At 36.7% G+C, this 25,768-nt stretch overlaps 1 protein-coding gene across 1 annotated transcript; it reads left to right on the forward strand.

The window, feature by feature from the left end:
• On the forward strand, positions 1–25,768 carry LOC140136921 (uncharacterized). Its single transcript, XM_072158572.1, has 8 exons — positions 1–176; positions 8,072–8,195; positions 9,462–9,610; positions 12,829–12,996; positions 16,132–16,258; positions 19,204–19,455; positions 20,078–20,752; positions 22,153–25,768. The coding sequence occupies exons 2-8, from the start codon at positions 8,072–8,074 to the stop codon at positions 22,242–22,244; spliced, it is 1,587 nt and encodes a 528-aa protein (XP_072014673.1). The 5' UTR covers positions 1–176; the 3' UTR covers positions 22,245–25,768.

A 25,768-nucleotide genomic window follows, 5' to 3' on the forward strand; every position in this document is an offset into this window, starting at 1 on the left:
TAAGGATTGTTTTTGAATGTTTTGTTGTTGTCGTAGGGCGAATTGTGTGCATATTTTGTTAATTTTTGCCCGTATAGATCCGTGAATTTACATGAAATTGCAACATTACTTTCTTTATATGGTATGGAATTGAGAGAAGGCAGTTGATAAATTATTTGTTGTGACAGTTTGCCAAAGTAAGTATGTTATTTAATGTGCACGTAGGGTCGTAGCCTCACCACATGCATGATGACGTACGTCATCCGTCACATGGATGGTCATCCATAAATCATGAATGATAATGCCAGAAGTGATTGCATGTTTTTGAGTTGGTGATGTCTAAAAACCACCGAAAAGTGCATCTTGAGAAGTGCTTTACTTGAGAAGTCTACGGATTTGTAGACTAATTTAAATTTGCTCAGCTCACCGAATGTAGCGAGGACAACACTTTTTAGGTTTATTCTAGGAACATCTACAAATTTGGTATCACTGTAAAGAGCATTAAGAAACTTAGACAATGGTACCAAAAACAGCTCTATAGCTCAAAGTATGGGGGAGTTATACCTATTTGAAGTTGTGAAGGGTAGCGGAATTTGTCTGTCATTTTTGTTTATGGTACCCTCCGGGTACCCTGGATTTATTTGTCTAGCACTTGAATATTTTTACAAGTAACACTTACAAATCTGGTATCAATGTAAAGGGCATTAAAAAAGAAAGACAATGGTGCCAGAATCAGCTCTATAACTTAAAATATGGGGAGGTTATGCCTATTAAAGTCATGTGAAGTTTACTGGGTTTTTTTGTGAGACACTTTTTTGCGTACAATAAATACAGCATTATTTTAGAGACGATGATATTGCCTCCAAGAAATAAATAAATAAATATTGTAAGTAAATAAACAAGTAAATTTAGGAATGAATGAATAAAGGAATAAAAAACAAAAAAACAAAAACAAATGAATATGTAATCATAATCTAATATGACCCATGCAACACATGAACATGTTCTGCCAGTGCCATTTTTTAGTTACTTGTCAACCTCATCTGACACTGCACTACTCAACTTTAGTATTGAAAAAAAAAATACAAAGGAAGCGAAACAAAATTGAAAAACAATTATACAAATTCGTAAAGTATCATAGAGTTGATTAAAAGTAGTAACAAAAATAATAATCACTTGAATTAAGTGTGCATTTTGCATTTTACCACATACGACATGACCCGATATGCGCTACATCTCCCACCCCGGCGTCAGCCCGATCAGGAACAACACGTGCACCGCCACCTCACCACTTCTCCCCCATTGTCGATTTTCACGGCCAATTGCAAATACGGGTCATCACAGTAATTCCTTTGCGCATCTATGCGCGATGGATTTCTGCAGAAGAATGACCACAAACATCTTTAAAATACTCTAAAATTTCATATATGGGTGTAATATAGGTGTAATGACCTCCTTCTGCTCCATTTCAACAACTTTTTACGCCAAAAACCATGAAAATCTTACCTAAAAAATAGACCTCAAAAAACTGAAAAATTAGGGGCTTTCCCAAAACAAACCCCGTCGTGTTTGGTATGAGTGCAAAGGTCACAAAATTACTCACAAAATGATGACATCATCCAGGTAAGTCTCGTGGAGTCTCGTCATAGATGAACTCCTGGATGGGGCAGCTTTAATTAGCATGAGGCCGCATTGATATGTAAATAGCGTATTGTTATTTAAATTTGCGCCCAGACGTATTGAGGGCGACAGTCATGTTACCCAGACGGAGAATGGCTGCATATGCCGGGCATGTCAATTTGCTGAGTGAAGGCTGATAATCACCTTTCTGTATAGGTAATAAGCTAGTAGGGCCTATATTTCGTGTACCAGTTGGCTATAACAAAAAATTAGTATCATATTAAATATATTAAATGTATAAACTTTGAAATTTACATGAATTTGAAGAGCAGAGCTTCGAAATCTAGCAAAGTCAGGTGATGTGAAATTCTGCTGCGTGACCCCTCTGCGTGGTAGAATTATATTCATAAAACATTGAATTTAACAGATATCATGGGCAGCCAACCACGATTTATCAGCATTTAAAATATATGTTACTTAACAAAGATAAATAATAAAGAGTACAAATGGCAATTAACTAGTAAACAAGCCTGAAATCTTAAAATGTTGCCACGTGATTTCCTAACACATGATATGTCACCATGTGACCACTATTCAGATTTACCGTAAATATTTGGAGTATGCTTGCACATCATGCACATACACTGTGCTTTTCTTTACCTCCGTATAAAATCAATAATTCATGCTGGGAGCCAAGTAACATTGTCTGCTCAGCCTGCAGATTGGTATTTTATTTTACTTGAGAGCATGATAGAAATACATAAGACGAATAAGGCGCCATGATGGAAGGTCAGGTCAGGTATCAAAGGTTATTATAACTTAAATACTACTTGTATTTCACACCTTGCCTCTGTCACATATTTCCTTCATATTATTGACAGCAAGTCCTAATTTTGACTTTGCTATTGCAAAATGTCATTTCATATCAAATTAGTAGACTTTCTTTGAAAAACATATCACTGGTGCCTGATGGGAATACCCGTCCGCCATTTCATTAAACTGGATCGTTTTTCGCCTGGTTTGTGCCCAGATGTATTGGGGGCGCTATACTCTCATTGAACAGGCAAAGTTCGCAAAACTAACAACGTTGTTATTTGCCAAACTCAATTAACATGATCCAAGGGGTCGAACATGAATTATTCATAACGAGCTAAAAAGTATAACGGATCGATAACTGGCCTCACTTTCTAGCTAGTAAACCAGCTGAATTTTTCATAGATTTTGCGTGGCTAATAGAACAACCGTGAATTTAGTGTCACCCCCTTGGTCTCGTGGATAAATCCAAATCGAGATTTCATGAATTTCAAGCAGATTTAAAAAATGGCCCCGTCGATCGAAGTCGCTACGGTCGTAACTCCTGAACTTCAACAAGTTCATGACATTAAAAACATGCTTAATGTTCTTTTTTGTGGCAAACTTTACATAATCGGAAAATTCCATCTTTAAACTCTGTAAAAATAATTTCCTATTGTTTTTGGAGTTTTGAAAGGATGAGAAATGGTGAGTTGTTTTCACTAAGTTTCACACACAAAGAGATACAAATGCGTAAATCATCGTATGCGCTGATCTCGCTACCGAATGCCGATGGGCTTCACATTTGAGGCTGCATTCAAAATCTAGTCGGATTCGCTGAAGCATGACACCGTGTAAGGCTATTGAAACTTGATGTTGAGTTTAGGGTCCCATTTTTTTCAGCTCATAATGAGGCAACTATTTCATTATTCATTATTCATTATTTTCAAGGTTTCATTATCAGCGGCCTTTTACCGATGCTTATATGCGCTTTTGTTCATTCTAATTGGGTATCGCCAGTCGCAATATAATGTCACAAACACACATAAACATAAATTTATAAAAGTATAATTATCTTGCTTTTTGTTTTTCAAGTTTTAAAACAAACTAAATGTATTTCGAAGTATACCATGCCAGTCTTCTTCACTCCAATTTGTACTAACCTCTCCGTATACATTTGAGGACAGGGGAAATGGGATTGGGGTGGGGGGAATTGACTCATTAAATACAAAAATAACAATCATGCAGAACATTATGGAATAACATTATGGAATAAATTTTTTGCACCAATTTGTCAAAACTAGGTCTTTCCTAGACCTAGTTAAATTATTTACAACATCAACAATCTGGTAAAAACATTTTGGCTAGGTTGATTTCTAGTCTACCCTGGTATCCCAAAGGTATAATTGAAATAATTGGATAGAGCAAGGGTCAAAAACCTGTATATTTTTAATGCTAAAATATTTAGATGGATTCATCAAATAGTTCTCAAGGCTTTCTATAGTTTTTGAAGTGTTCAAATACAAAAGAAGGGGTTTAAAAATTTTGCAGAACAAATTTTCTTTCTGGTTTAGTAGTAATTTGCAAAATAATGAATTATTTTCAGATTTTACATCTCAAACGCGGCACAAAATTCATAACGCAGGCGGTGGACGCTAAACTCGGAATCAAGTTTCAAGTGCCTAAAGCAATGGAAGTTCAGAAGTAAACACAGGCGATCACTATACCCTGTGTGGGCAAGTCATACTTCAGTATGACTTGCCCTGAACGTCCATATATGTTCGGACGAGACGGATACATTGCATGAGAGCCTGCCAATTTAAGCTTCCTATAATATCAATTGCAATAAATTATACGAAGTCACAAACTTACAAACTTCAATATGCACTTCAAATACAGCAGACCAGCTGTTAATTATTACCGATCCTGTAGAATAACTTACATAATCGTCCATTTCATGGAATCCCCGTTGCTCAGAATTGCCAATTTCATTTTTATCTGTCAAATGCGCTGTGGATGTGCTCCATTAAATCACAGGTGTGAAACTGACTTTATACCACTCGCTCGCTTCCGCAGAGAAGCCAGCCTTGTGGCTCTGGGGCATGACGTCATCGTGGATGTATACAAAATTTCCGACGGGCGTCATATAACCCGTATTGTCATTGGTTGTAAAAGCCATTCTTTGAAATCGTAAGCCAATCAATGAACGCGACGGCCTTTTACGGTATTAATTAATGTGACTCGCCAGTAAAGTACGTCCAACCTGATTGGTTTACAAAACTACTTTGATAATTGCTAAGCCAGTCAGCGTGTTTCGATGCAACAACCTCAGAGAGGTTTTCGAGAGGCTAATTCATGTGGTGGTGATCCAGCGATCGAGTATAAATTCAGCTTGACAACTCCTCTCGCGCGAGATCGCAGGTGCAATAACAATACATGGACACAATCAGTGACATCTACACAATAGAATAATGAATTATTTATGACATGCATCGGCTGGATTTTACGATCGAGGTAAGGTTTTTGGCCTGTCCCTGCGTGAATATCCTTAGTTTTCAGCATCAAAGATACTTACGATGACCAGTTTTTTATGGACACTTTGATAACAGGTAACTTTTATAGGTCATAGGGTAGAAACTATAGTTGTACAATTTGTACGAACTTACATTTTGTTATAGGCCTAAAATGTTTACAAAAATATATTGGTCCATATACGTTGTGCTTGTATTCAGTTGTTCGACGTATAGGCGATCACAATGGGCGATCACATCAAAAATGTTGCTAAAATTGCCCTTCAACACAATTTTGGACTGTTCAAACATTCAAAAATAGGTAAATGCCTTGTTTGAGTGATAGTAGGATAAGAGATGAGGCTAAAACAGTACTCTTGACCTGCTCTGAACTCAGAATTGATGTAGTCTCGTTTCGTACTGTCTTGAGTAGTCTTGAGTGAGTGAGTGAGAAGTGAGTCTTTCAATACCTGCCCTGTTTGCACTCAATGCAGCGTGATATAAATCTTCAGGTTTGAGCTAATCCCATACCTGACAACCATTCCGCTTTGGCCTAACTGTTCCGCTTTTTAAACCTCAAAGTCGGTAAAAAACGGAACGTTCCGCTTTTCCCGATTTTACTACGAAAAAAGAAATATTAATGATGATTCTTTCTGGACACATATATTTCCAATTTTAAAATGAAAATTCCTTAGAACCCTGACTTGATGACTGGGCTAGATAATCGTACTCATTTAACATGCATGTGGTCAAATCAGAACACCTTTTCATGCTCAAAATTGATGCATTTTGGTCGATTATCGGACCAGCATGTTATGCTGGTTGTGTCGGGTTTTTGCGTTCAAAAACTCTCGTTTTCCTCAATGAATATTACCTTAGTAAGAAGTATGTAATGTGTATTATTAATCAATGAATGATGATGTTTGAGATGATGCTGGACTGATGTCGTATAGGCCTATAGTATATACTCTAATATCAAGTCATGTTTAAGTCAAAAATTGAAGCAAATTTGGGTCAAAGGTTTGATATGAACCTTTTAGCTGTATCCTTTGGCTTTGTGCGGCCGTCAGTCGGGGTGGACTTGGGGGTGGGGTGGCAGTGGGGTGGGGGAGGTTGGGTGGGGTGGGTGAGTGTGTGTATGTATTTCCTTGGGATAGGCCTACTAATTTAGTCCCAATTTGTAGTGACATCACTCTGTATGTTTAACATACCGAATTTTACTATCATACATGTATTCTTGATGCACATTAGTACCCCCACGTGGGCCCCTGCCACATACCCGAAGAGGTGGGGGTTCAAAAATTTGATGAATCATTGTTTTTATATTGCGCATATCAATTTCAGTCATGTAGGCCATGTTATTAGGCAAAAAAAAACTTTGAAGAATGTCTCTCATGTACAAAAGTATAGGAAACTCAAAACTTGCATGTTTTCTGGAAGAACGAAGCACTTTTTATTAAAAGTGTAAAACAAGCCAGGAGCTTTGAAATGTACCACTACATCTTGTACCTCCAGGTCCCCCACTGTAAAAATCGCACCAGCCAAATTTGCACGCCAGACAGAGCCTGAAGAAAAGATCCCATGAACCACAAATTGACACACGATGGGCGCTGCCATGGGGTGCTAACGGCAATGCGGGGGGGGGGGGGTCGCTGGGGTGCTAACGAACACGTCGCCAGCTCAAATGTCCAACGCGATCCGTAACGCGATAGGGCGATTCGCGCCAACGCTGGCCGGTAGTTCCTGGGCACGCGATTACAGCATACAGGGTCAATGGCCGCTTCCACGCAGTAACATACTTCTGAACTGAGTACAGCTTGTCTGTACACAGTGCGCTAATACTCATACATGAGGCCAGCACTAATAAGGAAGAAGAAATTTAACTACATAGGCTGCATATTAACTGAGAAAATTAAAAAGATGAACCCCAAAATGTCGTGCGCATGAAATATCTCCACCTACATGTATTTACTGGCCCAACTCAAAACCAATGGCCAGATACAATACTTCCAAGCACGCCCCAACCTCTTGAGACAAGCCTAATCTTAATCCCTGGTTTGTGATTTTCTTGAGTAGGTTACAGCTGCCAATCAGCCAATCAGAAACATTTATTGTGGGCGAATATTCGCATGAGTTGAAGAAAATCCAACTCAAGCAAATTTATTGCACAAAAGGTTATTATATCGCCTCAAGATTTAACATTTTTCAAAACATTTTATTTTCATATGTACATTTTCTTTATATAATTAGCATTAATCAAAATCACTTAAAATCTGATTAAAATCAATCTATAATTTTCCTAAATTTTCAATTTACATATACATGCTGTATCAAAATGATTGGTACCCATCAGTTTCCAGTGATATCAGGGTCTTAGCTAGAAATTGAGGGTTGCCCGTCATTTGAATAAAATTGCTTGTCCTAATTTGACCTTTAAAACATTTACCAGACATCTATAGCCCATTGGGGGTTCAAAGAGTTCAAATATGTGCTGATATGGCCTTGTTCTACAAATTGGGTCTACTAAAAAGGTCAATTAGCTTCTCAAAACATGCAATTTATAATATAGCATCTGTCAAAGGCATTAATTTTGCCCGTCCCAGGAGCAAACTGGCCGTCTAAAATGACGGCTAGACGGGTGGCTAGCTAAGACCCTGAGTGATATGGATATGACTGTCACATCAAAATGCAACATAGGATTGACATAATTTGTTAATCAATGTGATAAATAGTCATAACTATACATTACGGCCATTTCAAGAAGACCCTATGTTGCATTTGGAAGAAATAGGCTTTTATCCCGCACCCTAAGTTCTTCGTTTGGTATGGTCATCACTTTTTCTTCACTTTCACCTTTCTGCACTTTGCCTGTTGACGTCACTTCTGCACCATCCTAGTTTAGCTTTTATAGCTGCATAAGGATTCACCATTGAAGAAGATTGAAGATTCAATAACCATCAAAACTGATGGGTACCAACCATTTTGATACAGCCTGTATATCTAACCTACTATGCACTGACAATAGATATTGGTGATTTTAAGCATAAATGTTACCATTCATCCAGGCTCTAATTTTGTTTTAAAAGTGCATTGCACATTTAGGTTTTCAGGCTATCTATACTAACAAACTTGTTTGTTTCTTTTTGTCTTAATAATTATTATTATTATAGATGGAGTCAGGGTGGGCCAAGATTTGTTCTGGTGACTACTACAAAGGATTTGATGAGCTGTGTTCTGTGTCTCCATTAGCTAAGGAAGCACTTGTCAGTACTGCTATGCAATACTTGGGCCAAGGTTAGTGAGTGTACAACCCTTGTTACGTTCATATTTTTTTAAAGGTTTGCGTATCAGAAATTGATTTGATTGCACTTGGTAAGTTGGCCTGGTAAGTTGGCCCAATCCTTATGACATTATAATAAAAAGAGCCAGAAGTGGTGTTAGTGGATTTAGGAACACAAAAATTTTGCACACAGTTTCTGGTACTATATTGGTGCACACTTGAAACCCAAGATAGTCTGGGCCAACCTCATTATAAGTATCAAAAACATGGTTCAGCCCAGACACGAGCCAATTCTCTTCTGTCTAAAAGTGGGTTTTCTTATTTCTAAAGATTTGTTGCGCATTCATGAGATGCTAATTTCTATTGTGTTGATTTCCTTTGTGACAAACACGCATCTATTCAATTCTCTCTCACTTCACTGGTCATGGTGTATAGAAATGATAGCCATCAAGGTCGCGTCACTGAAGTCATGAAAAGATTATGTGTTTGTATTGTTCTCAGAAAAACACAGATTTTCTACCTATGGTGCTCTAGCTGAAATACAGCAAGAAAATGTAAGATAGTTAAATGTAAATCTGTATTTTAGATAGAGTATCTCAAGCTAGTGCAGCCCGAGTTATTTTGCCCTATTAAATAAGGAAATTAAGATCATTAAATCATCTCCAATATGGATCCAAATTCAAAATGAATCTGATAACTTTGCGCAATTTGTAGGCCTGCGTTTACTCATTTGCTAATGTTTGCTGTTACCTCATGACTAGCCCAGTTCCTGGTGAAACCTATATTAATGTTCTGTGTGCTGGTATTTTCTCAAAAAATCAAAAGCTATCTCCAGAGCCTCTGAGCAAAATACTAGGTTTGTTTGTACTCATTTTAAAAGAGTATTTTGTGATCCTAGTATCCTCTTTTTATGACATTTTTCAGTAGATATCCACAAAAAGATTATGTGTATTACACTGCTCCATAGACATTGTGTTGTAATTTTGTTCTGGTATGCCAGAACGAAATTCAAATATCACGATATCTTTGCTAAACGAATTAATCGAATTAATTAATTAAGAAATTTTTTTTTACATATGTAGCCAGAGGTTTCCAGTGATATAAAAATCTCAAATTTTTTTGAGAAAAGTGTGAGGATGATGCTGTGGATCACGAAATGCCCTTTTAATGCATTTTTCATGTTTATATAAAAAGAATTGATTTTTACATCTTTTTTTACACATGAAGCTCATACTAGTATATCATATGCAATATACTCTGTCACATATTTGTTTTTCTAGATATGGCTAAGTTGCTGAAGTACAGCAAAAGACTACAACGGTTAGAAAATGCACAAGATCTGCAGAGTTTTTCTTGGGAAGAGGTCCTTCATGAAGCCAATGACCTTTGCCCTGACCTTGTGACCGTAATAGATCATTTGTTGCAACAGGTAAGTGGATTGCTACCGTATTTCCTTGAATAGTCGCTCCCTCAAATAAACGCCCCCATCACTTTTTCAACCAAGATGTTTAAAAAATGCTGATATTTCCATGCTATCTAGCTCGAGATACTCTAGCTAAAATACAGGTTTACATTTACTATCTTACATTATCTTGCTGTATTTCAGCTAGAGCTCCAAACGACAAGCTTCCGGGTTTTTTGGAGAACAATACTGTTACGTAAGATGAAGAAGAAACCTTCCTCGGAGCCCGCGCTACTCATTATTTCATTGTAATTATTGCAATTTGCCTCCACGCATTACGTAATCAACACAAAGCTTTTGTGAGGATTAGTGAGTGGATAAGAAATTGACAGTGGAGGATACGAAGGACACGCCGATTGTTAGTTGTCAATCACGAATTGCCGCAACGTATTAATATTTTACTGCATGGCATTCCGCAAACACCAAGACAAATTATGCCGTATTTTTCCAAAGATCATCTCATATGAAGTAAGCTGAATGCGATCTGCTCTTTTGTAACATTCCGATCGCTTTTGATCACCTATTATCGGCGAATTTGCTTAAAAACACGTGAGTTCATGTTGTGTAAACATAATTAGCATAGACACAAATGAAATTACGATGCAATACAATGCAATTTGAATGCGCAGCAGATCTATAGAAATAACGTTGCCCGGTTTTATGCAGAATTAGACCCTGTCTGATGCTATCTTGTGTAGTAAGCTTACCAAGTTGCCCACATGGTCGATAATAGCGTCTATAACTGGTGAAAATCTGATCGGAAACCCTGAAGTAATGCCGGAAGTGAACCAGAAGTCAGTGATTCTAATTCATAGTTTGTCATGTCAACATGAATTTTAAGCTTACCTAATGATTTTAATGGGAATTATCGTTCTAAAATGACCTTAAATAAATGCCCCCCGCCTGGATAATGCAAGGCCCCGGGCGTTTATTTGAGGAAATACGTACACAGTGTCAACACCCTATATAATAAATATTTTTTTCATACCTGCTCCATACTCCGTTGGTGATCAATATTCTATTGTTGACACAGATAAAGAAAGTTTACATATGCATTGTGACATAGACGTGTGATTGAATATATTCAATACAAGCACCTGGATTTATAAAGGTGAATGGGCTAATGTGTTCCTTTATATAATTGTAATTCTCAAAATTAAATATATCACAATTTCAACTTACGATTTAAAAATTGTTACTCCAAAAATGCAGTAAAAATGTATCCAGAGCAATTGCCAATGGCCGCTAATTAGTGTATTTAATTTCAAGTTAGTGTATTAAAAACAAAACCTGTGTTTAACCTGAAAACAAATCGAATTTCCTTGTAATAACAATACTACATGGGGTACAAGAGCATGTACGCAAATCGTAATCATGTGTAGAATAGCGTAATCATGATAGTCGTATGATGCTTAGCCTGAGTCGCTCGGCCCATCTCGAACAAAATCGCCATGCTTAGCTATTGAAAAACGAAAGGATTCGCCATACTATCGCGGCAATTTTTGACACGAAGATATAGGGATGATGACACTGTGCGGTATTAGGTTAATGAGCACAGAGAACCAACTAACTTGGTTTGGAGGTGGAGACTACCCCATGTGGAAGGGGAAGTTATATTCCATGTACTGTGCCTGGAAAATGTAATCCTCAGATCCTGCCCCACTGAAGGGGAGGCACCTATACTAGTGATTAGAACAATGTGAGATGTAGGTTGTGAGACTCCACCCCCTTGTCTAGACAGGGGCAAAAATGGAGTGCGCACATGCGCGCAGACATTTTCACTGGGACTCGGAGCACATACATGTACACTGCAGAGAAGGATGGTTATCAGTTCTGTCATGTGTATGGTCAGGGTTTTCTTTAAGCATTTTGCTTAAGGGGTATTTTCAAATTTTTTGGACCCTTTTAATTGTGAATTTTTACTCTGAAGGGGTCCAAAACATTGCCCAAGGGGTATTTTTATAATATTATTTTTGAAGACATTTTTAACAATGTGCATGTGTTTTTGGAGCAGTGGCGGATCTAGAGCAGTCAGAAGGGGAGGAGAATTTTAGAAGAAAATAATATAATAATAAAAAAAAACTTTTGCAAATTGAAGACCTAATTGAAGCGATTTGGTGGACCATTTTGGCACTATTAATGTGTAAAATTTTAGTTTAAAAAAAAAACAAAAAAAAAGTGAAATGGGCAGTCCATGAAGCCTTTCGTGAACGGCAAGTTTTCCCTATTATGGTAGGCCTATAAATTGTGTTAAACATAAATTGGCAAATGTTGAAAGCAGAAGTGAAAGTGGCCATTTGTTTATCCACTACGCATGGGGGGATGTACCCCCTCAGAACTTGGAAAATTGTGCAATTATGAAGACCTAATTGAAGCGATTTGGTGGAACATTTTGGCACTATTGCTGTGTAAATTTAAGTTTGAACAGTTGAAAAAGCCGAAAATTTGTGAAATGATGGTCCATGAAGCCTTTCGAGGGCACTTTTTTGGGCCCTGCATATCAGGAGTAGGTCCTAAATGCCAAAAGCAGAGAAAAAATGCACAATATCTGGTGTTTGTCTATTCAAATCTTGCAATTATTTGAACGCGTACGTTTTCAAGATTTTGTATGCGTTGGACTTTGAGACTTTGTCTTTGGATTTGAAGGGGTCCGCAAAGTGTCCGAACACGTTAATATGTGTGTTTTGTGCATTAAAGTAAACCCTGTGTATGGTCCAGTGATTTTGGCCACTCCCTTTTAATTATATGCCCGGGATCATCAAACTAGTGCTACAAATAGCCCCAAAATCTTGTGTACAGATTCTATGGTGTTTTGGTGGTCACTTTTTAACAGTATTGGCCTTGATAACCCTAGCATCATCAGAGTGGTTTGGTCAGGGGTACCCTGATCCAGGCTGTAGCAGGGTTATGGCTAATTAATCCAAGTGCATGTTTTGCTGTGATCTGTATGTACATCCTATGTTATGTTAATTATACCCACTAATGCCACATGTACTAAAGTGTGTAGCACACATATTTTGAGATATACAAAAAAAAAATGTACCAATTATCATTTAATTTTGGGTCTTTGCTAAAAATGTTGGGGATAGTTGAGGATACACATCTGATTAATAACTTCTGTATAAGATGTCATAAATAATAAACAAAACCTGAAATAATAGGTTATATTTTTTTCTCCTGCACAGGGTAAACGTATGCATGGTAGGCCATCAGCATCCCAAGTGAAGAGACCCAATGTTGCTGTAGGCATGGTGTTATCTCTGCTACTGCACTATCAAGATCCTAGTAGTTACAGAGCCACACAACAACTAACATCACTGCTCTTACATCTGTCTGGATGCAAAGAACAATTGGTAGATATTATTTGTTATTATAGTTTGTCGGGTTCATCAGATAGTGGCGTATCATAAACAAAACTGTAAAGTGCATTTTGGAGAAAAACGAGTTAGAAAAAATGGTGATTTGTAACAAACTTGTGTTGTTGTGTTCTTGCAATAATTTTGAATTCGTTACATGAAAACTATTCCCAAGTGTTCAAAGTACATTATTGTCCTATATTTACTGCATATTTAATAGCTTTTAAATGGGTAAAAAAGGATTCCAAATTTATATGTTAGTATGTGAAACGGAAAAATACCGTAAACATAGGACAAAATGCATCACATAGTGGCGTACTATCCACTATACGCCACTATATGATACGCTTTTTATGAAAAAGGTGCATCACATAGTGGTGTATCTTGACCACATGATCATGATACACCGTTATGTGATGCGCTTTTTCGTAATAGTAGATACGCCACTATGTGATGCTCCTTTTTCTACTTTGTGTACAATTTTTTTACTATACAGGGTGTAACAATAAAATTTGTACAATTTTGAATATAGAATGACACAAGTATGCCGCCTATTTTTTGGTTTGATATTTATATCTCTATCAAGATAATTTCTTTAGCCACCAGATAAGCTTTGTCCCAATAAAATTGATGGTATACAAGTGAAGATATAGCCAATTATGTAACCTAGTCTTAAAACCGCTTGGGCCACTTTTGTCTAAGTGTTACAAAAGTGACTGAATAGAGTTGAGCCATGGACCAGTTGGACGGTGCTCTTATGATAGGTCGATTTAAACAATGGGGTATTCTAAGTGGTAGAAATGATTACATAATAGAATATCTCCTTGAGGTTTTGATTGAAAGTCACAACTAAGCACTGACATAACAACTTCATTTACTAGAAATTGTGGCTGCAGCTCAACAACTTCAACCCCAATTCACGTTGGAAGAGCGTATTTTTATGGTTGTGACATTCGGTAGCACATGGAGTCAAGCAGAAACCATAAGATTGTTTATAGCTCATTTTCCAAACTCACCTCTTCCATCAAGGCATACAATTAAGTATGTCAAATTTGTTGACAGACATGCTTGCAATAGGGGTCGCCCCAGAACAGCTAGAAGCCCAGCTGAAATTTATTTCAAATTTTTATTGTTTTGTACTTATGGGTGCAAAAACTGTTCTCAGTTTTACCAATGATATCTCAGGGATATGAGAAATTACTTTATTTATAAGATAATTTCCCGGGATAATTTGAAAGCAATTTCATGACATTTATAGATTTTAAAGAAATATCATATTATTATTAAGTTCGTGTTAATTATAATGAAGAAACACCACTTATAATTCTTTTTTGTTAGTTCTTTGATGTTCAATGCACAATAAGCACAATCTACGCGGTTCAAACATTATATACGCTAACATGGCAAAAGTGGCCCAACACGTTTTCTGGACGATTTAATTAATCGGACATAACCTTTGAACCCAAGCCAGTAAAGAAACCAACTAAACGTCTTCTTTTAGCCAAGATATTACTGATTCTATTGCATTAAATATTTGTGCCGTAACTCTTTTAGTTTTTCCCTGAGAAGTCAAAATGCAATTGTACAAATTTTATTGTTACACCCTGTACACCAACTTAATTATTTAATTACTAGTTAATTACAGGTTAATTTTCAGCTTTGGGACTTATAACGATATTTAAAACCTATAGGCCAAAAAAAAAAAGTGTTTGTTTGCCCAGACATGGGGTAGCAAGGAGTGGGTCCGTGAGGGTCGACTTCCTTCTTTTTTTTTTTTTTTTTTTTTATAGATCTATGCATGTGTTGCAGCAAGTGGGGTAAGGGAAAATATACGGAATTCAGCCTTACATTTTGTACTTGTGTCAAACTTTAATTATAGGTTAATGAACACGTATTTCTTGTTGGGAGACGCGGAAATATAAATGCATCAACTCGCCCGAAAAATGAATCAATCCTACGCGACGCGAACACGTGCAAAAGCACCGCGCATAGTATGCGGAGTGCACTTTATACACAATCAATGCACTCAGCGTACTTTTCTAACCGCTTTTTGATTGGCTGCTTTGATATAGGATTGTATGAATGTATTTCAACCTTACCATATAAAGATTAATCTCTTTTGCAAAATTCAGTATTTAAATTCAGTATAAATGCAAGCTTGTTGCAAGGGTGTCGGGCTGGAGTACAAAATCCCAAACCCTACTTGTCATGCTTGGTTCTGTATATTGATGATGTTGATTGATGGTAAAATATTGTTGGGGAGGACTAAATGGGAAAAAAACATCATTTTCTTTATTTTTATACCATTGTAAAAAAAAAAAAAAAAAAAAGTGTTTGAAGTTTTTTGATTTTTTGAGTCGGTCGTGTCTGGGCAAACAAACACTTTTTTTTTTTGGCCTTAATGAAAATTGCAATTGCCAAAAATCACGATTCGTCACTATGTGATGAACCCGACGAGTTCATTGGAGACAGTAGCGTCCATGTGTGATACCTGTGCATGTTCTTTGTAATTGCAAATATAATATTCTGTACTCTGTATTCAATTCTGTCCCCATTCACAAAGGACATTGACTATAAAGAACATCAAATCAACAGTTGGAATATCTCAAAAACATAGGCATCAAAATTGGCTGATTTCAGTTAGGTGTTTAGGCAACATAACAAATATGCAGGGCAAATATGCCAGAAAAAAATATGTTTAAAAAAGATACAGTACATGTACATCATGGTCTTTTAGTCTTGAGGAGAGCGAGTTGGCACAACTCGAGGTCCTGTGTTCAAGCCCCGGCCATTCCCAAGGACTGTATATGCACTTTGTTTATCCCGATTTATCCCAATATTCTCGCAGGTTTCCAGGATCTCTGGTTTCCTCCTGCTTTCAAACAATCGGTGATTAGTTGTTTGGTTATCAAAAATTTCCTTCACCCAATGGAATTTGGGGAGCTGAACAGATAATTGGTGGATGTTACAATCTAAGTGCGGATAGGTTTGCGCCGTGTTCAGCTGCAACTGGCCTGGTTTATGCAATCTGATTGTGATGATTCACCATGGCAGCGAAATTACAGCGCTTTGAATCCTCCAACCTCTTTTTACTGACATACGTAACATTTTCTATTTTGTGTTTTTTGATAGACATACCTATCCCTAAGTCATCTTGGTGTCTGCCTGGGTCCAGCTAGCACACTGGATTTTGTCAGCAAATTCAGGGGACACCCTGGCGTATGTGAAATCTTCAAAAACACTGATCTAGGAACACTAGGTAAGTGGTTTCCCTCTAGGTAAAAACCACAAGCATATGTTTGTCTCAGAAGAAGCTGGAAAACTGTTTTCCATCTTAGGTTAAGGCCTACCATTAATAAAGCAATATGTTTACAAATTTTAGGTTGTATTGCTCCAGCAGTTTTGATATGAGAAGCAAAATTGTGTATAACTATGCCTCCTAGAATAGTACATACACTTCAGTGTGGTTACCACAAATCACTAATTTTTGTTCACACCAATAAAACCAAAAATGATGTTAAATTTCACTGGGATAATCAGAAAAATATGACCTTTCTTCTGATACGGCAATCTCAGTTTTAATGAAGAAAAATGGGGATGAGGCTGTTGATCGGGTCAAGGATGCAACTTTTAGTTCTAATTAGTAGCAAACTAGAATTACATGGAATTGTTAGTTGTGATTTCTTACGACTAGTCCAATAAAATATCCACTTACTTGCAGACGTTTCGGAAACTGTCAGTTTCCTTTATCGATGCTATTGATGTAATGACGATCTGTATACAGCTGATGTTGACTGCTGCTTAGCAACTGAGTTGCCAGTTGCTCAGCAACTCAGTTGCTAAGCAGCAGTCAACATCAGCTGTATCAGATCGTCATTACATCAATAGCATCGATAAAGGAAACTGACAGTTTCCGAAACGTCTGCAAGTAAGTGGATATTTTATTGACTAGTCGAAGAAATCACAACTAACAATTCTACTATGAACAGTCCTGATGAATTTGTTCAAGAATCTAGAATTACATGGTTCGCAAGGTGTGTAAATAACAAAGGTTTGTAAATACTAATAATAAGCAATATGCAAATAAGCTCATTGATATTCATAAATATGTAAATAATAACAACACATCAGCCCACTATATACTACCGGTATCATAATACTAGGCCCCGGCAAAAAACGCAATTTTTGGAAGTAAAAAACGAGATCCAAAATTTTAAAAAGCGAGAAAAGCGAGATTTTCCCCGAAAAATGGCACAAGAAGCTTTAAAAACGCCAGAAAATACGAAAATCAAATAAAAAAAATAAATAAATAAAAAATGTTGCCTGCCCTCTATTGTTCAGATTAGGTCAGTTTAGATTGTATGTAAACAGAACTGTCGATGCTGGCGTGAGTCGAAGAAAAAGTGACAAAAATTTGACCTTGAATTATGTTTTATAGTCAAAATATTCCAGTAATTCAATAAATATAATGATATTTGGCCTAAACTTGAACTCATTTGCAATGAAATGTCATTTTTTATTAAGTAAAGCATTGGCTTTTGCAATTGCAATGTGGTTGCAATGCAGCTGTTGAATTCTGCACACTTTTCCGATGGAGAAGTTCATTTCGTGGAATTCGGTGAACTTTTATGGCATAAAGCAACATTTTTATAGTAAGTATACTGCTTGGGAACTTTCTTAAAAAGCGAGATAATTGGTTAATAGCGAGATTCGCGGCGTGAAAAGCGAGATCTCGTTTTTTGCCGGGCCTTACATAATACCAAGTGTGAAGTTGATCGGTTATTAGGTTTAAGCTGCAGAGTTGATTAATGAAAATATAAGCAAAATATGCAAATGATAATAATATCTTATTTCTTCTATAGCGCATTGATATTCGCTCATTAATAAGCTCATTAATATTCATTTATATGCAAAAAATTGCATGATTTCTAGGTACCCGCAAATAGAGTAAGAAGATATGATATGATCTGTGACAATGAAATTATTCAAGTTCAACACATGTTTAATCAAACTCACTGTTCAGTAAAGCTTAGAGAAGGACCAAATTCATGTCAGTAATATGTAGCCCATAGTTTCAACTTGGTAAGAATGTCTTTAATGGAAGCTCCTGGACACCTTTTACTCTTACTTTAAGTAAATTACAGAATAAACAACAGGAATTTTTGTTTTTACTATCCTCTACTGTGTGATAGATGACAGACAGGTCCAATATTTTGAATAGTGGATGCCGGCATACCCCATCAGTGTCTTAGCTAGCCACCCATCTGCCGGTCATTTTAGACAGGGTATTTGCTCATGCAAAATTAATGCTTTGACAGATGCTACATTATAAAAAAAAAGTGCAGTGATTTATAGTGCGCTACGCATAGGCACAACGCCTAGACGTTGATCCACAAGCCTCAGCACACTTTACATTAGGTGTTGAGAAAGGCTATTGACCTTTTTAGTAGATCAGATTTGCAAAACAAGGCCATAGCAACACATTGTCGGGCATATCACATAGTGACGTATTGGACATTTTCATGAATTTTGGCAGAATAAATGGGTAGATAACACTCTTCAAAATTACCAAATCCTGGCTAGGGATGATGTTAATTTATTACTATTAGTGACATAATTAATTAATTAATTAACCTAGTTGTATTTGCTATTTTTACTATTGCCTGTTTCACATAGAGGCGTATTTGTAAAGAGCTGTTCAATTACACATGAACCGCCGTTTCACATACCGATGTATTTACATGGTGTATATTTTGTATTTTTTGCGTACAATTTTGTATTTTTTGCCGCTTCACAAACCGACATACCGTAAAACCTTGTCTACAAGCATATAGAGTGTTTTTAATTCAAGCTAAATTTAATAATACAAAACTACCGCAAACATGCCAATACAATAGATTGGTCTTGCAATATTACTTGTTTGTATACACTTGTATAAACTTATTTGCTCAAACTCCATAATGTTATAGTTTTGTTTATAAATGGAGGGCTCCTGGATTAATTTAGCTTGAATCAAATACACTATAATATGCTTGTAGACAAGGTTTTACGGTATTTTGTCGCATTGAAACACAACAATGTCCAGTCAGATTTTGTGGCCGTTAGTCTGCAATCTAGACCACACCCATTAAACAAGAATGTCTGATAGATTTATAAGTCCACTGAAAAGCTTACCAAATAATTTGAATATCTTCTCCTATTTAGGTAATAATTCCATTAAGTTAAAGCAAGGATGCCTAGCACAAAAGCGAAAAGAGAAACGAGAACAGGAGGAACTAGAAACACTGCTGAAAGAGGAAGAGATGGATGTAGAAGAAGAATGGAAAGAGCAACTGAGACAAGTCGCTGAAGAGATGGGATTAGATGAAGAAGATACAAGCAGTGAAAGCGATGATAGTACAGACAGTACAGAATATTGCAGTGAAGAGATTAGTAGCAATGAAGTAGTGGAGGAAGGTAAGACTATAGTCCTGAAATGCCCTGGCCTACGGGTGTCTCTCTACCTTTTCTGGCTTTCCTTGTTCACATTTTTTATATCATTGATTGAAATTGTGTCTGTCAATCATTTCACTACAATTTTGATTCCAAGAGCTCTTTGATTTCTTCAAATAATAATGATAGAGTGAATCAATCCCCTGGCCCTCTATAATTATGCAGAAATGGTCTTGATCCTGTTTACATGATGTGATAATTATAGGTTAATAAATGCGTATCACTTGTTGGGAATGAAATTGTACAAAATAATGCACTCGTACTGAGATGTTGATGTGTCTAATGCATATACATGAGAAAAAAATCCAGTGATTTTCGCTATTTTTATAACAAAGTTGTCACTATAAAATATGTTGGAAAATGCAAGCAAATATAAATGCATCCACCCGCAAGAAAATGAACGCGTCTGAAAGCACTGCACATACTACGCTACGTGCGCACCTGTGCAATTATACAATATTTATACACGGCTAGTAATTAATTAATGTGTGCTCTGATTGGTTCTCACTATCTAAGAGTGTATGAATTGTTTCACAATGATCTTACGGTTTATTTACTTTGAATCAATATTATTTTATTTTTTAAGGTGTTGGAGATGACCAAGTGGATGAGCTTGAATTTTATGAACAGTGGAAAAAAGAGCTGAAAGAAGCAGCAGAAGCAATGGGAGTGGATAAGGCAGATCTTCTGTCAGGAAATAGTCACCATGGAAACACAGATGAAGATGGTATCAAAGATGACGAGCCAGATGTACAGATTATTGATGATAGTAGCGAGGCAAAACAAAAGCTTGATGAAGATGATGATGAGATGGGAGTAGAAACGATTGATATCACACAGAGTATAAAGTTGACTGAAATCAGTATGGGTGTAGATCAAACAGAACTGCATCCAAACGGAGGGAGTACCAACGGTAACAGCAATGGCAGTAGAAAGGACTGGAATGTTGCCACTAATTTTTACAGTAAACGTTCAAAACCAAAGCAAGGCGTATGTAAAGAAGTGAAAAATACTGGAAACGGATCGGCAGCAATGGTTGATGAATCAACATCACCTACGAAGAACGCTAGATCCTTATGTGCCAAAATAACACAGATTGATTTGACGCCTGCTGAGGAAGACGACGACGATGATGATGATGGTGGCGATCGGAGTAAAACAGATGAGGGAGGAGGAGATGAACCAAGGATGGAAGTTGATGATGTTGGAGATGAGACTGGGAGAGGACGAGAAGATGACAACTCAATGTTTTGCAATTCTTGTGAGTAGTGGTAACAAATTTACTTGCAAATATTCTTTTCTATGGTGAAAATATTAAACTTGTGTCTCTTAACCACGTAGAACTGAAGCAGTGCGCAGACAAGGGGGGTTAAGGGGGTGCGTTACCCCCAGGCCCAGGGTCCTAAGGGCCCCATAGAAATAAAGAAAACATACATTAATGGGCCCATAACAGCAAAGAAAAGACACCTTGGGGAGGGGCGTAAAAAAGGGGGTGTGTGCGTACATTTTACCCCCGAGCCGGTAATGGCTCTCGGCAGCACTGAACTGAAGTGATCATCGTGACATTTCTCATCTTCTGTATAGAAAAGTATGGTTACAATATTGTTTGTTACAATACAGTTTGATCACTGTTACATTAGAACTCATCTTGAACATTTTTTGAAAAAAAAATTTAAATCTCTGTTTTTCATCTTTTACTCCTTATACAAAACTGTAGAATTAAAATGTCTTGGACACATAGCTAATGTCACTCTTAGAACATCAACTCTTTTTTTGTGGGGGGGGGGGTCCTTTTTAAGGGGGTAAGCACCCTATTATAATACAGGGTGTAACAATAAAATGTGTACAATTTTGAAAATAGAATGACACAAGTATGCCGCTTATTTTATGGTTTGATATTTATATGTCTATAAAGATAATTTCCTTTGCCATCGGCTAAGCTTTGTTTCAATAAAATTGACAATATAAAAGTGAAGATATGGCCAATTATGTAACCTAGTCTTAAAACTGCTTGGGCCACTTTTGTCTAAAGTGTTACAAAAGTGACTGAATAGAGTTGAACCATGGACGATGCTCTTATGATAGGTAGTTTTAAACAATGGGGTATTCGAAGTGGTAGAAATGATTACATAATAGAATATCTCCATGAGGTTTTGAAAGTCACAACTAATATAAGCACTGACATGGCAACCTCATTTACTAGAAATCGTGGCTTCAGCTCAACAACTTCAACCCCAATTCACGATGGACGAGCGTATTTTTATGGTTGTGACATTCGGTAGCACATGGAGTCAAGCAGAAACCATAAGATTGTTTATAGCTCATTTTCAAACCCACATCTTCCATCAAGGCGTACACTTACATAATTATAACTATGAGAAGTATGTAGAATTTGTTAACAGAAATGTTGGTAATTGTTTTAATTAATTGGACATAACTTTTGAACCCAAGCTAGTAAAGAAACCAACTAAACATCTTCTTTTAGCCAAAATATTACTGATTGTATTGCATGCAATATTTGTGCCATAACTCTTTTAGTTTTTTCCTGAGAAGACAAAATGCAATTGTATAAATTTTATTGTTACACCCTGTATAATTCCACAATTTTTGAATTGGGTTAATTAAATAGATTTTCATTTTACTTTTCTTTCTTTTACATAGACTTGAATAACAAGAGATTCTCTACTAGAATGCCAGCAAGCCCACCGAAAAGACCCAAAGCCAATGAAGACTCCATGGAGGGGCCCAGGTGACATGGCCATGGTGAATACTGTGCATTGGTGAACAATTTTATTCCATAATTAACATATACATCAAATCCATATTACTTATTTGTGTATCATATCATTAAAAGACGATAATAACTTAAAGAATGGGTTGTTCCAGTTGAAATTCATATACCCACTGTGAAAGACATGAACTTTAAGATGTAAATTTCAAATGGAGTCAGTCTTCCATAGGGGGTGTATAAATTTCAATTGGAATGGCCTGATAGCATATTGAGACTAACCAGGGTTGTATTACTAAGTTGACTATTACAGACATAGTTACAAATGCCCCCTCCCCCGGGGATGTTTCTGTCAATGCAATTTGCCAGGTGGTATTTATTCATGTACAGATAAATCACTTTTAAGCTGAATTTATACTCGATCGCTTTTGCAGAAAAGCGATTCTCACGCATGCTCAGTGTTTACATACATTTCAAGAGCGTCAAGTCGATCAATCAATTCAAATCGTTGAGGCAAAAACGATGTCGGTTTTGCAAGTTGAAAAAATCTCAACTTCCCAGCGATATCGCTTGACACATGAATGCGTCAACCAATCATATACAACCAACTGGATCTATTATTTTGCTATTTAATTTACCTTTCTCGATTATTTTAATAACTTTTGGCGATGAATTAATTCAAAGCAATAATTATTGACAGCAACTGATGTTTTAAAAATGTATCTTGTGGTATTTAGAATATTTTAATTGTTGTCTGCAAACGCAATCGCCGTGATAAATGTATAAATGCAAAAGCGACGAGCGATGCACCGTAAAAATCAGCGATTGCCCATCGGAGATCAAGTATAAATTCAGCTTTACAGTAAAAACAGCGAGTGGCGATTACATCTTCATGTTTTTTACAGATTGCTGTTAATAAATCCTCCCTATCGACAGTCTATTAGGTTTCCTTGAGAGAGTCATGTCAGTGTGTACTCCAGTGCGAGTAATAATAAATTGCATGCATTGACTAAAAAAATTGCCATGTTTACAGGCATGATTAAAGGCAGTACATCTGCACATGCACAAAATAACTCTGATAAAGTACTGACATCAATCTCTAGAAGAAGCCAAATGGACTATAATGCATGAAGATCTTTACGCCAACCACGAGTATAATATGCCCAAGACAAAAATGATGTTTCAGTGTTAAAAATGGTAACATAGCGCTCTGTAGGCAAAGTAATACAGCGGGATGCAGACGCAGATGTTTTATTGTGATACAGTCGGTCTGCACTTGTGTGAAGGGACACCAAACTCTTTGCCTGGTCCATGGTTCCAAAATCTGTAAATGAATTCAGTCTTGTTTTTTTTTTAATGTCAAGCATATGCTTCTCTATACTAGTATTGTCATCTTCATCTAATGGGTGGGGGGGGGTGAAAGGAAAGTGATGGTGCCAACTTTCTATGCCATGTCAATTTTTTGTTGATGAAATTTAAAGTTCATACAAGATACTGTAAATTAAATTTCCACATTTCAGTACCCTTTTGTTTCCCCACAAAAGCAATACAAAGATGTATGCAGAATCTTGTATTATTTGTACCTATTAAATTATGATGCATCACTAGCAACAAATCTTTAGAGCAATAACATCTGCTGAAGACGCCGATTGACCCGGTGAAAGCGCTCCGGTGAGTGAAATTTGAGTAGCGTAGAAGTCTTAAATTGCTTCCTATTATGATGATGTTTATATATTTTGAAACTTAGTGCTCTTAAAGTTCAGGATATGCCTTGAGATATACCTATATGATGTAAACTGCAATCTTGGTATCTTCTATGAACCAATTTCTAATCATCATCATTGATAATAGTTACATTTTAATAAATAAATGTAATTTATTTAAGGAACAGTCTCGCCAATATCAGTACCAAAAAGCCCACCATTCGTCATGCAGGATGGATTTTTAGTGTGTTTAAAGTTCCTGTTGTACAATGTCTTTATAAAATACGTAACCTAGCTGTGACAATAATCAAAATCTTTGGAAAAAACACAACCCATGTTTTTATTGGTCACAAAATATTGACTGCTTGGAGCCCAAAACAGTTTAACTACTAAAGCTGCTTGGCACACAGACAGGATAAACAGCCTGTGTTTCATACATTCCTTTTATAGCGAATACCAATCGGAGCAGATTGATTGCTCAGTGCCACAACTGGGTAAGTGCAGTAGCTGCCATGTGTAGGTGAGTACAATATACTGTGTGTAAATTGCCAAATGTTTACAGGGCAGCTATTGCACTTAACCCACTTCTGCTGGCACTGAGCAGTCAAAATGTTAGCAAATGCCATGAGTGTATTAATAGTTTGTAATTGCTAGGGCATACACTACGTGCAGTGTTTTCGGACACATTCATTTTTGATAATTTCTGTAATTTGAAGAAGTCAAAAAGTGATCATTTATTATCTGAATGACCTAGATGATAGCTATTGAAGAAGTAAAAAATTATTAAAAGTAACCAGTTACAGGCTTGAATTTCAACCTGCTTAATTATGAAACTCTAATAGTTGAGTGGTTAAGGCATAGGTCTTGTAAACCCGAGGTCCTGGGTTCAATCCCAGTGCTGGATCACTTTTTCTACTTCTCTCCTTTATCATTTGCTACAGCAAGATAATTAAGGCACAGGGCACCTAAGTAAAGCCATCTGAAGAGGGTGGTTAATAATTGCTATATTTTGGAAATCAAACGGGAAATTTTTTACCTGTAAAACTATGTTATATTTTAAGAAAAGAAACATTCTTGCATTCATATTTTATTCATCAATCATCAGAATGAATACATTATTTGTTGCAGTATTATTGCAAGTATCAACAGAGAAGTCATTGATCTTCTTGTAATGCCAGTGGCAATGACTAACCGACATATGATTTTTAGCTTGTTTTGTTGTTGAAAGGGATTCAATCATGTTTAAGCGTTGTTTATCACCCTTTAACAACTCACGTCTGGTGTGTCTTGTATTTACCTCACTAAGTAAACCACGCAGACGACTCTGACGCATCATTGTTAAACGGTGCACGGATAACGCTGAAACATGATTGAATCCCCAAGTGATTCAACTACACTGTAAAACTGGACATTTTTGTGTGTGTAATTTTTCACACTTTGCCAATTTTGAACTGTTTCCCTTATTTTTAAATTCACATTCTATGCATTAAACTATGCACACAAGCAATATATTCACACATTGTTGTTGTTGAGGTAGCTGCTGCTTAGAAAACAAAAATAAATGTATCATGAACATTTCCACTTTTCCAGTACTTAAAATCTTTTCAATTGAATGGGATCACTTAAAAAGTGTGAGTTAAAAAGGCACACAGGGGACAGAATGTTATAATTTATAGGGAAGGGGGTGCTATTGACGGGGCTATTGGATCGAATACAGTATGCTGGATGTGTGTGCAAAACTGTAATAAACCGTAGTTATAGGTTAATGAACGAGTATTACTTGTTGGGAGAGAAATTAGACAAAATAATGCACACGCGCTGATGTTGATGCGTCTAATGCACGAGC

The sequence above is a fragment of the Amphiura filiformis genome, chromosome 17 (genome assembly GCF_039555335.1).
Source record: "Amphiura filiformis chromosome 17, Afil_fr2py, whole genome shotgun sequence".
NCBI lineage: Eukaryota > Metazoa > Echinodermata > Ophiuroidea > Amphilepidida > Amphiuridae > Amphiura > Amphiura filiformis.